The following is a 14,099-nucleotide window of genomic DNA, read 5'->3' as shown; positions in this document are numbered from 1 at the left end:
CAACCTGGGACTCTAAGCAACCACTTGTAATTTTTGTAAAGCTATGGCCAGTTCAGTAACTTACTCTCTTGTATTCACTTTCTTCCCTTTTCCTTCATGCCCATTTCCCTCTGATTATACCCCACCTTCACCCCTAATAAGGCAAGCTTTGTTTTAGGTTCTATTTTCTAGGAATGTAGACCATGACACTGTATAACCTGAGTTTTTAAAATTTGAGAGGCTGGTCCAAATCCCTTTTAATGTTACTTCTAAGTCTAAGATACCGTAATTCCATTGATTGAAGGATATACATTTTAAATAATTGTGTTGTTCATTTAATGCAACCATGAAATTGCATGTGAGCTAGAATCCTTGGATTATTAGTCTCCAATATTTTATTTTCTTTTGTTTAGGCATAATATTACTAATTTATTAGAGGGGAAGACAAAAGAGCTTAACAAAGGTGTCCTTTCCCTTCCTTATCCCAGTTCTTTACTTTCCTATTTGTCTAAGCATCTCCTGGAACCCTGCCACCTTTACATATTATTAGACTTACTTCAACTTCCTGCTTCTTTTCCATACTCACTAGTAATTGATATGGTAACTTCCAATCATTATGATTGTGTCTACCCTGTGTATGCACACTCATTTACGGAAATAGGTATAAATTTGACATATGAGTGAAATCATATGGTATTTGTCTTTCTCTGACTTATTTTGCTTAGCATAATTCTCCCTAGCTCCATTCATGTCATTGCAAATGGCAAGATTTCATTCTTTTTATGGCTGAGTAATATTCTGTGTGTGTGTGTGTGTATGTGTGTGTGTGTATCTTTTTTCTTCTCAAATCTAGGGTTAGGGTGTTAGGTTATGGCCAGGGTTAGTGTTAGGGCCAGAAAACAAAACAAATAAGCAAAGAGAAGAAAGAAAGAAACAAAGCCAGAAACAAGACTCTTAACTACGGAGAACAAACTGATGGTCACTAGAGGGGAGGTGGGTGGGGCAATGGGTTAAATAGATGATGGGGATTAAGGGGTGCTCTTGTGGTGAGAAACACCAGGTGTTTTATGAAAGTGTGGAATGACTATATTGTACACCTGAAAATAATATTACACTGTATGTTAGCTAACTGGAATTTAGATAAAAACTTATTTAAAAAAAGAAACTGAAAAAGAGTAGGCATGAATTTAAATCTGAACCAAAACTTTTTGAAATATGCATATTCATCCAACATTTATTGAGTATTATGTTTGACAAATACAGAGGGGAAAGCAAAGTATTAGATACAGATCTTACCATTATGTAGCTTGAGATTTTATAATGGAGGCTCTGTGTTTATGTGCACAAAACAAAAATTATTATCAAAGTGGAAGGTGATATGTGGAAGATCACTTGAACAAACAGAAGTGCCTATAAATGGTAGAGAATTTGGACTAGAATTCTGGAGGGACTTATAGAGGATTTAGGATTTGACATGTGAAATTGAGGAGGACAGATGTCTGGCACATATTGCTTTATTCAGAATTCAAGTTGATTAAAAATATTGTCTCTTGTTTTTTTGAGATATCTAGACTTTTGTGTGCATAGCACTTGATTAGGCTATTTCTGTACTGAACAATCAGAAGATGAATCATTGTCACCATCCCATTTTTACTACTGGAATTACTATTTCTTCTAGTGGGGGGATTACTACTGTGACCTAAATCTGGCCTTTGGGCACATTTTGTTTATTACAGAACATTATCATGAGTTTATTTCTTTTATGTAACCTAAATGACATAACTAACTTGTGAATTTCATACCTTCAATTTTTCAACCAAGCACATGGAGAAGAACAAACCTTTTGAATAATTATTGAGACTCTAGTGGAAAAATCCAAGTGAAAAAATTCAGTTTTAAAGTAAGAGAAAATGATTTCCTCCACAGCAAACTCATCCTTTAAATAAAGCAAGCAATGATTATTGAACCATTAGTAAATTTTTGGCAAGACAAAACTCAGACTTCTCTGATAAAGAATAATTTCCAAGCTGTCAGAGCTAAACAAGTGGAACTTAATTGGAAAGAGTTATTTGAATTGACAGATTAATAGAAAAAAATTGTCTTTAGTGTTGGTGTTTGATTTTCAGTCTCTTGAACTTCCATGTATATTTAAGGCAATTTCTCCTTCTTGAGTTATAAAGGTATGGGTGTCAGTGTGATGAATTTGTGTCAGAAGAGTTTGGCTGAAATTTGCCAGGAGGTTGATTTTGTCAGTCTCTTGAATTTTTCATTGCAATTCTGATATGCCTCTGAATGAGACCAAAATTTACTTTAAGAAAAAAGAGCTGTAATATTACCCTATTTGTGTTTCACAGTACTTTAATGAAAAGAACAGTGTTTCAGAGCCTTGATTTAAAAACCAATGTCACAGTCTAACCTATTAAATTCTAATACTTAACTGTGTCTTTTCAACTAGAACTCTGCCAAATGCATTGATATTGATAGAAGTGTCTTCATTTGTAATTGGCAGTCATTCAGTAATAGTGTATCTATAAAATAGTATACGTTTAAAAAGTAACTCTGTGAAGAGAGGGCATCATAAGAGATCGGGAAAATGTGTATGTATTTAGGAGCAGTTTGAATACTCTATTTAAAATTATTGGTTGTCAATGAGGAGAGAAAAAGAAAAGTACAGATAACGTTAGGGGTAATTAAAGCAATTAATGATAGTGTTTGAGGGCACTCTGAAGCTTTGTGGGTATGGTATGTATGTGCATATGTATTCTCTGGGGTTTTGCTCTAAATCCTCTTTATGTATCAATAGTAATTTTTCACATCTCTATGCATATGAAAAGTACTAAAACAAGAACTTTTATCATAGATGTTGTTTTATAAAAATCATGATGTTTCAACAAAAGAAAAATATTTGAACCCTTTTATAATTTACCTTTATATCATTTATATAGCCAAGAACGTGCATCAATAAAGTAAGATCTCTTTGAACATTGGTTTCTCTTTAATCTTCAAATTAGGTTTTAAAGAATGAAGTATTAGGAATTCCATCAATAAATTTAAATAGAAATAGCTTCATTTGAACTAATGGCTGAATAAAATGGTGACATTCTCATATTAAACATGATTTGATATATTATATTACACATTTTCACTTATTTCATAGAGAGTAGAATTTTTATGAGCAGTAATTCAGAAAAATGTGAGTTGACTTCATGGAACTATTCTACACATTAGAAAATATTTTAAATGATACTGTTTTCTTTTAGTTGTTTTATGGAATATTTGGTAAAATACTCTAAACACTTTGCACATTGTTCTTTAGTTTCAGCTCAAATTCTCAAGAGCAACCTTACAGCAATGGAACAACAAATTATTAATCTGGAACGTGACATCAAGAAATTCCCCGAAACAGAAAATCAACATGATAAGTTTGTGGAGAAGATGACAATATCCTTTATTTATTTAAGCATTTTGTTGATTAGTTTCTCTCTCTCTCTCTCTCTCTGCCTGTGTGTGTGTGTGTGTGTGCACGCGTGTGTGCGCGTGTGTGCATGCGTGCACACGCATGTGTGTATTTACTGTGTGGTTAGTTCTAAACTTACCAGTCTATCTATTCAGGCTGTCTGGGTGAATTTGTGTATGGGCTGTTTTTGTATCAGCAGCATAAATTTTAGTTCACAGTTGTTTGGACCAGGTGGAGTAGGCAAGGAAACAATTATATAAGAAAAACACGCCATTTATCAAAGAAGCATTTCATTTGAAGGCCCACTAGATACACAAGGTAAGTCTTATAAGGCTTGATTAGACCCAAAACAAAACAAAGAATCCCCTTATATAACCAGTTATTTAAAGGAAAGGATCACCATAAGATTTTTTGGTCAGAGACTTTTTTTTCTCTTTGCATGTGTACAGGTATTTCCTGAGGGTACACATGCATATTCAAGGGAATCAGAGGATGACTAATATCAGTAGATTGAAAGGATTGGGAAGGATAGGTAAAATGGTTGTTGGACGGAGGGATAGATGAATTGATCAGTAGATTATGTATTTCAATAACTTATAGAAGCTGTCTATATAACATTAAGCATTCTAAATAGATGTTTTTTAAACCCCTATTTTATCTACAGTATGTTCATATAAAATATAGAAATATATGAAAGAAGAACTTGAGAAATAACATTTAGCTTGAATTATTTAATGTTAAATCTGGCATCTAAAAGATAAACTACATTAGAGCTGGGGTTTTTTTTTTTTTCTGTTTTGGTTTTCAAAAGTTAAAAGTCATAATCCTCCTCTAGGTGTAAATAAATATCTTGAACTGCTGATTGATCACCATTTTATATCTCTAGAGGGAATAAATACTATAAATTCTTTATCTGATAATAAGTAAATTCTTTCAACAACTATATGGCAGTCACCTTGTTTCAAGGTTAAATCTATTGCCTTTTTCTTCTGTGATATGCTTACTTTCCTGCTAAACTTAGAAATTATGGTAGTGAACTCAAATTACTTGAGAATGGCAGTTTAGATTTATGTGGAAAATGGCTTTTCATTCTAAGGCTTTGGGTTCATGAATTAATACTATGTTTTATGTGGCCCGATAGTGATGCTGAGTACTTTAATAAATAGGAATACTGGAAACAGAAGTTTGTGGGTGACTGGAGGCAGGAAATCCTCAAAAATAACCTTGGATTATGTAACTTCCCACATCGGGATACTTAATGTGAAGATTTAACTTTATTGCTTTATTTAACTGTATTGCTTTATTGGATTTTTCTTACAAATATGTCATAGTCCTGTGGCTGGAAACACCACCTACATCTTTCAACTTTTGATTTTGGTTCTTGCCTCATATATTTGAATTTAATTCCCGAACCTCTTGTTCTTTTTAACATTTTCTTCTATTGGCTTATGGCCACACAACAGCTTGCAACATTGAGGAGGCTTTGTTGCTCATTTAGAAAAAAAAAGTAATTTCAAACCCTCATGAACTTGGCCTAGACTCTTTTATTTTATTTCTGTCTTTATTCAGGTAATTAAGCACTTTAAAATGAAAATCCAGAGCCTTCTGTATCTGTATGTTACAGATGAATGGTTATTCTTCATTTAAGTGGCACAAAAGTGTGAGTGTTTGTCCACAAGGGGATTGCAAACTATATTAAAATGTATGGGGCTCTTACTTTGCATATCATATTTAAAAAAAAACAAAATAAAATATACAGCAATTTATTTTAGGTAAAAAGTTTAGAATATTGAGTTGAGTTGGTTAAAAACTCCAAGTTAATAAATTATGATAGAACTGTTGCTCAAATTATTCTTGCTTTGGAAGACTCTGTAGGCACCCATTGAGAGTTTTAATCTTCTAGAAAATTACAAACAAAATACATGATCTTCATATGTATATATGTTATATGAATTATGGTGCCTAATTAGTATTTTTCTACTCTTCTGGCACTTCCGTAAAAGAAGGATATTTTAAAGTGGAATGCTTGATTATGTTTTAAAATTAGAACCATGATTCTTTTTTTCATACAGGATTCTTTGTAGTGGATGATTTTCCGATGTTTCTATTTCTCATACAGGATTCTTTGTAGTGGATGATTTTTCTGATGTTTCTATTCCTCATACAGGATTCTTTGTAGTAGATGATTTGTCCGATGTTTCTGTCCCCTGCCAGTAATTTGCTTTGCTTCAGGTCACTGAACTTTAAACTGAATACACAGGCACAAGTATGGGAGTAGTTTCCCTTGAAGGTAATCGTACCCACTTAAAGAGTAATCTCTCTTATAAGGACTGTGAGTTCAAAAACTGAATAGCACTGGGTGCCTGGGTGGCTCAGATGGTTAAGCATCTGCCTTGAGCTCAGGTCATGATCCCAGGGTCCTGGGATCGAGTCCCGCATCGGGCTCCCTGCTAGGCGGGGAGCCTGCTTCTCCTTCTGCCTCTGCCTCTCTCTCTCTGACTCTCATGAATAAATAAATAAAACATTAAAAAAAAACTGAATAGCACTGTCATGCCTCTAGGCTCTCAGAATAGCACCAGTACTATAGTTAGCAACAATGGCATGATGGCCAGAGACCAACTGAATATGCAGGTTGAATCTTCACCACATCTCCAGATTGAGCTAAGTCCCGTAGCACCTTATGTCCACCCTTACTCTTTCACAATATTGATTGAACACTTAAAATGTACTAGGCATTGCCAGACCATGAAAATATGATAGCGCACAAGTTGGAAAACTTGACCTCAGGTTACTGACAGTCTGGCATTTACATGCTTCTCTGGCTTGTGGTCTCCATGGTCAAGATCATATCTGGTGTGTTAATTTCTATATGCCCATCACAACATATAGGCACTCAGTAGATACATTTTGAATCACAGAATATAGCTAGAGACAATGAAGACCATATAGACCCAACTCCTACTTTTAATTAGCTCTTCCAAAGGGATATTGGTAAACAGCAGTAGGCTGTGCTTGTGGTTATTAAACTTTTTTTCATATAAATCTTCTCAGGGGGACACCTGGGTGGCTCAGTTGGTTAAGTACCTGCCTTTGGCTCAGGTCATGGTCCCAGGATCCTGGAACCAGCTTCTCCCTCTGCCTGCCATTCCCCCTGCTGTCTTCTCTCTCTCTCTCTCTCTGACAAATAAATAAATAAAATCTTTTTTTAAAAATCTCAGGAACTTAAATAACATTAAATCACCTTTTTAGAGCATGCATGTAAAATATAATCAGATTTGTTTATTTTTTTTAAAGATTTTATTTATTTGAGAGAGAGAGAACGAGAGATAGAGAGCATGAGAGGGAAGAGGGTCAGAGGGAGAAGTAGACTCCCTGCTGAGCAGGGAGCCCGATGTGGGACTCGATCCTGGGACTCCAGGATCATGACCTGAGCCAAAGGCAGTCGCTTAACCAACTGAGCCACCCAGGTGCCCCTATAATCAGATTTAAAAGGGATTATCCAGACCTTTTTAAAGGAAATGTCAAAAAAGAAAAACTGACCTAGGAGTTTAAAAAAAAAGAATAAAACCTGTCCTATGAATGGATTGGCTCAGGCTATTTCCTGCATCCTGAAAAATAGCCAGTGGCTTTAGAAGGAACCTTATCACCTCTGTCTCCCTTTCTCTATCCAAAATTGGTTGCTTGTTCTTCCTCAAAAAAACAGATGGAAAGAGTAAGCAAAACTAATTTTAGAAGACTACAAAACAGGGAGAAATGGGGGAAATTGTCTTATAAATCATGGTTAGAGTCAGTAGGGAGGTTCTAGGATCAAAGGGGATGATCTATAATGGATATAATAGCACTATATATATAGAAATGCACATTGTTCAGAAATCTAAATAACCATGTGGGGAAGTTATTGCTATTATCCTGATTTTTTAAAAATTTTTTAAAGATTTTATTTATTTGACAGAAACACAGCGAGAGAGGGAACACAAGCAGTGGGAATGGGAGAGGGAGAAGCAGACTTCCCGCTGAGCAGGGAGTCCGATGCGGGGCTCGATCCCAGGACCCTGGGATCATGACCTGAGCCCAAGGCAGACATTTAACGACTGAGCCACCCAGGCGCCCCATCCTGATTTTTTTCAAAAGCAGAGTTCTTGGTATTCTTCATGTGCTTATGCTCATAATAGTATTGGAAGTTTTAGTTCAATTGTGTGGTGAATTAAAATAGAACCTATATTCTTTTTTTAGTAAGTTTAAAAATGATAATATTCACTCTCATTTATTGAATGTTTCCTCTGGATTAGACATTGCCTAATTTTACATACTTGAAATTTTAAAAAGATGTTCTTGTTTATTAAATGAGGAGTACTTTACATATCTGATGCTAAAATTGACCACCATTATGCCTGTTTCATTGTAGTGAGCTCAAATCATGTCAGGATAACTTCAACAACCATGAAGATATTTGTAATAGCCCTATTGTTTTTAATTAATTAATTTCTAGAGGTTTCTCTTTTTCTCTTTTAAGATTACTAGGAATTATGTGTTCTCTATCTGTGTTTGGCTCCTGTTGCAAATAATGGTGGGGTGAGGTTCAGAATCACACCTGAAATCACATTTTCAAAGTTTTGAGAAATAGCCCATACTAAAGAGAGGTGAGAGGGAACACTGTGAATGGACTGCTAACTAAAAGCCCATTAACCACAATGTTGACCTTACTTCTTATATCCTGTTGACAAATTTCTTACCACAGTTACTCACATAGATTTTGTCAATGGCAAGGCTGTCTATTGCCCAAAATCAGCTTAGCTTTTTGATTGACTGCTGGCTAAATCATTTCACCAACTGGAGGACAGGGAGTGACTCAGCCAGGGGCACCTTTAACACATTGACAAGAAGAGCTGACAGAATGCTAATGACATTAACACCCTGTCAACTATCAACTCCTGGAATTTCCTCATAGTAGGAAGGAAAGTCATTTGAAGTGGTTAAAAATCAAGTTACTGAGGAAGCGCACTGTCCTTACCAGACAATTCAAAACAGATTTGGGGTCTTCACTGCATTTCAATTATGTTAAATTTTATTCCACTTTCTTTAATAAGAAAATTTTTTTTAAAGATGAAAAAAACAGTTATTATTCAACCACAGTAACATTAATCACATTTGAAAACATGCCATTAGGGTGCCTGGGTGGCTCAGTCATTAAGCATCTGCCTTCGGCTCAGGTCATGATCCTGGGGTCCTGAGATAGAGCCCCACACTGGGCTCCCTGCTCAATGGAAGCCTGCTTCTCCCTCTCCCACTCCCCCTGCTTGTGTTCCCTCTCTCACTGTGTCTCTCTCTCAAATAAATAAATAAAATCTTAAAAAAAAAAACACGCCAGTAACAGGTTTTAGTGAGATAATGATTCACACTTTGTAAAATAAATGCCATGTAATCAAGAAAACAAAAACAAAAAGGAACATCAAAAGCCAAGTCCTCCCCACTTTTTGTTATATGGTTATAGTAAGCCAGGCTGTTTTCTAGCTCCTGAAGAAAAGTGGAGAATCTAGGCTAGACTGGAGGGAATTTCAGTGGTTCTGACTCTCTCTTGTTACCTTCAATTGCCTGCTGGTCTCAAACTCAGAAAATTAGGAAGTTCAAAGCAACAAAGCAGAACTTTTTTATGAGACTGCTCAGGGAGAGAGGGTCCAGGAATAAATAAATAAATAAACAAACAAACGAACATGATCAATAATGGAGATAATGCATACATTGAAAAGCCAATTGTTTTAGAAAACCGCATAGGGAAAATATTGCTTTTTTTAAAAAGGAAGATTGTTCCCATTCTTTGAAATACCCACTCTTCATAATAGTATTAAGTCTTTTATTTTACTTATTTTTGCCTTGATTTGAAATAGAAAGTATAATAAAATAGTAATAATAAAAATAAAAGTGATAATAGAATAGTAATAATAGCAAACTGTTTAGTGAATGTCATGTGCAAGTCACAGTGCTAGGAATAAACACACACACACACACTCTCATACACTAATAATTTCAAGTAATATCCAAAGCAAACCTATGAGGTAGGTACTATTATTAACACCAGTTTAAATATGTGAAGATTGAGTCTACAGAGGTTCAAAGATTCAACCACATGTGTGAGATCACAAACATAGTAAGTCTAGTTAATGAGAGCCAGGATTCAAGTCTTAATTTTTCAGACTCCAAGCCTTGTGCTAATAACCATGGTATTGTGTAGCCCCCAGAATCAGAAAACTTCATAAATCTGAGATAAATTCCACATTTGTTCACTGTGAAACTATTGTATCCTTTCCAGTCTCCCTCAAGTGGGAGAAATTTTCTTTTTGAAAGGTTTATAAACTAAGTTAAAAATTGGCTCCTCACTTGTACCATCTCCTCTAGAAAGCCTTCCTTAATCATTACAATCAAAATTAATTTCCCTATCCCCTGCATTCTCTTAACATTTTAATACTTTGATTATTATACTTGCTGGCTTACTTATACTCTGCTTATATGCATGTCTGTTTTGCACACTGGGTTATAAAGTCTTTTGAGATATAGATTCTTACTCATTTTTGAGTAGTCTACAATAAGCTTAGCACATTGCTTTGTAGAAAGTTATCTTAATAAATGTTCTGGCAAGTAAATAGAAAGCATTAACTTCTTATCCTGGCATGACTTCAGTTTGACAAAAGAAAGGAGACTAAAATGTTTCCAATATTATTCCTTTGTTATGTTTTGATTTAAAATGAAGGTATTAAGAATTATCTCTTAAACTCTTAGATAGAAATCACATTCTAAGAACCTGAATGGAGCAGATGTTTTTTAGGATCAGTCAGGACAAAAATTTTCTATTAGAACAGGCTTGCTTGTTTGAACTTCAGCCCAAAACTACCTAGACTATGAGCTATCTATTTCAAACTTTATTTAGAGAATTGATAGACATTTGGTCCATGATGCTAATGATGAGAAGAGAATATACTGCTCAGCTAAAGGATGCATAAACCCTTTTAGGCCACTGGAGACTCATCTGGGAAACCATCTTTTCAGAACATAAAATGAGATATAATTTGTCTGAAAGAGTTAATGTACCCCCCAACCTGACAAATTCTCATTATTCCCACCAGAAGCTAAGTTTTAAGAGATTAAAAGCTTTTCTATAGGATTTATTCATATTGAGAAGTGATATTTTTAAAAAAGCTTGAAAAAATAACCCAATATAGTTATGTTTTTTGGATGTACATGTGTACTAAAGAACATGTAACATATACAAATATTTGTACATAGATAGAGATATGATTTAAAGCCATTTTGGTATTTACAAGAACATAAATTGGGTATCATAGCAATGAATCTATGAGTTCGTTTCCTTTTGCTTTGCTTTAAAATTTACTAAAACTTTATTTTCATTTATGAAGGGCATGTATGGTGCATTGAATATGCACAGTTTATGGACAATGATAGTGATATTAGTATAACTATTCAAGTAATATACTCTTGTAGTAAACTCTCAATCATGTACTATTTTTATAACGAAGAAAAATATATCAGTATCTTTACCTATAATAGAAATCTATTTACTAATTACTTCTAATTAGGATCAGTTTGAGATAGAGTTTATGAAAATTATAACAAGTAAACTTAGCTTTTCATTGAATATTTCCAGTTCTTCTGGTTTTAAAACTTCAACATATAGGAGGTGAATTAGCTTTATAACAGGACAACTAAAAAACATGCAAGGAAAAAACAAGGTAATATGTCTAATAATCATGTAATGATACTCTACTTTGTGTTACATGGGTAAAAAAAGATAATAACCAATTACATTGTTCCAATTCATTAGTGAAGTTAGAAATGTAAAGAAATATGTAACCAACATCACTGAAATTATACAATTGAATTTTGGTGAGAATGGAAAGTCAATGAAAAATTAACAAAAGAACTATAGAAAAGCTTTCCAAAATCATCAGTGAGAAGGGGAATATGACCTAGTCACCAATTGATGTTCTTTGAGTAAAAATAAAAAGTCATGAGTAACAGTTGAAAATGATTCTGAGGGGTGAAGATATCCACCCCTCTTTACCTCATCAGAAGCAAACATCTGGTAAATGTCTTTTTCATGGCTCCTAAGGCATTATCAAATTTGTGCACAGAAAATCTGTTCAGTTACTGATCTCTAGATTCTTTTATCATGGGACTGACTTGAGACCTAAAGAGATCCTGTTTTATTTTACACACTGTTGAGAAATACTCTGTCCACTTTATTTGCTCCATATATATAAAAGTACTTTCAAATTTTAATGTTCTATACAAATGCAAAGCATTTTTATTAATCCATTTGAATTAAAAGATATGTTGACTGAGTAGCAATAGACCTAAGTTCTAGTCTTGGTCTTTGCAAAGTTAGGAAAAATGTTCTGTTTTCCCATTTATAAAACTGAAACAATAATAATTGCCTTGCCTACTTCACATATGTTGTTATTAGGACTAGGTATAATAATGACTTTGAACATGCTTTGTAAAATAGAAAAAGCATACATAAGGTATAATTTATCATTCTGCCCTAAACCTCACAAATGGAAATAAAATATTTCCCCCCAAGGAAAATCTTTGTCAACAAACATGATCTGCTTTTGTCCGACTTCATTTTATCTGTTTTTTTTATTCTAAGTTCTAACTTTGTTTTTTTTTTAAAAAAGCTGAACAGCAGAACATTCTTTAAAATGTAGTAAATGACTATAGAGGAAGTAGTATGCTTATGCGTCACTATTCTGAGGGTATCCAGATATTAGGTATTAAATACATCTCTATGTTTTTCACTTTGGTAGAAGAGAGAAAGAAATAACCAATGGAATTTGAAGATACTTGCATACTCCATGAAAGATGATACATTAAATGCTAGGGCATCTATCAAGTTAAGATTAAGGTATATTTCCTGCTTTCAAGAAGGAATGTAGTCACAGAGGTAATAAAATTGATAGAGGTAAGACAGCAACAAACAATAAAAGATTTCATTTAATGAGTGTACCATAGGCTGAAAATAACAATAGCATTTTCAATATTCCTTCTATTTTTGGTCAGTGAGACAGCATTTTGGCTTTGACTACACTTGGGAATTAACATGGTAACTTCATTATTTTGTTGGATATGTGTTCTCAACTCAAGCAAGAGATTCAAAGTTAGGTATGGAAATGCATTCCAAAGCCAGACGGAAATTACTTCTACATTATCCATTGTTTTGTATTAACTATCTCCCTTAAGCATAGACAATTAAGAACTGGCTTTACCAACGGTTTTCCTAGGTTTAAAAATAAATTTCTTTTCATGTTTTTATCAGTGAGTATATATGAAACAGTTACTGCAGAACCTAGCAGTATAGTAGGTACCACTGAACTGAAGCATAGAAATGAAGTACAAAATATTCTCTCTGCTCTGAAGAAGCTTAACATTTGGTTAAGAGCACATCGATGAGAAGTCACTAAAAGCTTAGTGTTTGATAAAGTTTAGTTGTGTGGCATTGGTAATAAATGCGCTAAAAGTTAACCAAGTAGAGGAAGTTGTTTGGAGCAGCTTCATAGAGGAGATAAGGTTCAACCCCTGCTGATACGTAAGCTCTCTGTGTGCAGAAGTTTACTGTGTTGGTTTTGTAGTAATCATCTTGTACTCCAATTGCCTGGCACCCACTAGGGCTCAGTATGTCTGGTGAATGAATAAATACATGATTTGCTCTCTGCTAATATTTTACTTCAAGGATGTTGGAGTATTTTATAGAGGTGCTAGTTAAAAATACTACATTCTCTCATAGATCATCCAGAATGTGATGATATTTGACTTTGAAATTCATTTAATATCTTTATTTAAATAAGCCCTCCAAAAGCCCCACCCATTATGTCTGATTAGATAAATACTAAAATGATTTTGCATTCCAGGAATTCACCCAAACTACAGTGTATTTTGGATTGGGTTGAAGGAGGATCTGAATTTAAGATTTGAAGGGATCAACTACATATTATAGACCTTTTTGTATTTACAAACAGGATTTATTACTAAACTTTTTTTCTTCAGTGTTTCCCATATAATTCAATTAAGTAGCTTAAATTCACAGTGCATGTTAAAAAAGATAATTAATTGAGGTACCTGGGTGGCACAAGGGGTTAAGTGTCCAACTCTTGGTTTCACTTCAGGTCATGGTCTCAGGGTCATGAGATCAAGCCCCATGTGAGGCTCCAGGCTCAGCCTGGAATCTGCTTGAGATTCTCTCTCCCTCTCCATCTTCCCCTCTTGCTGTGTTCTCTCTCTCTCTCTAAAATAAATAAATCTTTTAAAATATTAATTATGTATAGACACTGAGATACTATGTGATGCAGCATATGTGATAGGTTATGTAACATTTCCATCTAAAAATTCAGATTTCAATACATAATTGACAGTTTGCTCTCTGCTCTATATTGTATCTCCTTTTTGCCTATACATATATTTAGTCATTCTTTTAATGCCCAAATATGCCTTGTGAATAAAGCATTTATATACTGTGAGGTATATAGAAATGAATAAAACTTGGACTTTTCGTATCAGAAACATGTAAGTTTGTAAACCGAATCAACAGTATACCCAAATGATTATAAGACAGTATGGGTATGAGGTGATATCTCATTGTGGTTTTGATTTCTAT

General features: G+C 34.1%; 1 protein-coding gene across 4 annotated transcripts in view; it reads left to right on the top strand.

Annotated features, from left to right (window-relative positions):
- Positions 1 to 14,099, top strand: part of DIAPH2 (diaphanous related formin 2) — a 946,398-nt gene that overhangs the window by 620,416 nt on the left and 311,883 nt on the right. For all 4 annotated transcript variants that reach the window (XM_088028705.1, XM_088028707.1, XM_088028706.1 and 1 more), the window contains one exon: positions 3,296 to 3,421. In XM_088028705.1, coding sequence (XP_087884831.1) covers positions 3,296 to 3,421 — 126 coding nt within the window. The remainder of the gene's footprint in view (positions 1 to 3,295; positions 3,422 to 14,099) is intronic.

This window comes from Eumetopias jubatus, unplaced genomic scaffold (genome assembly GCF_037043125.1).
Source record: "Eumetopias jubatus isolate StellerSeaLion01/CBP00866 unplaced genomic scaffold, mEumJub1_p1.0 scaffold_11, whole genome shotgun sequence".
NCBI classification, from domain to species: domain Eukaryota; kingdom Metazoa; phylum Chordata; class Mammalia; order Carnivora; family Otariidae; genus Eumetopias; species Eumetopias jubatus.
This window is presented reverse-complemented; position numbering and strand designations above follow the sequence as displayed.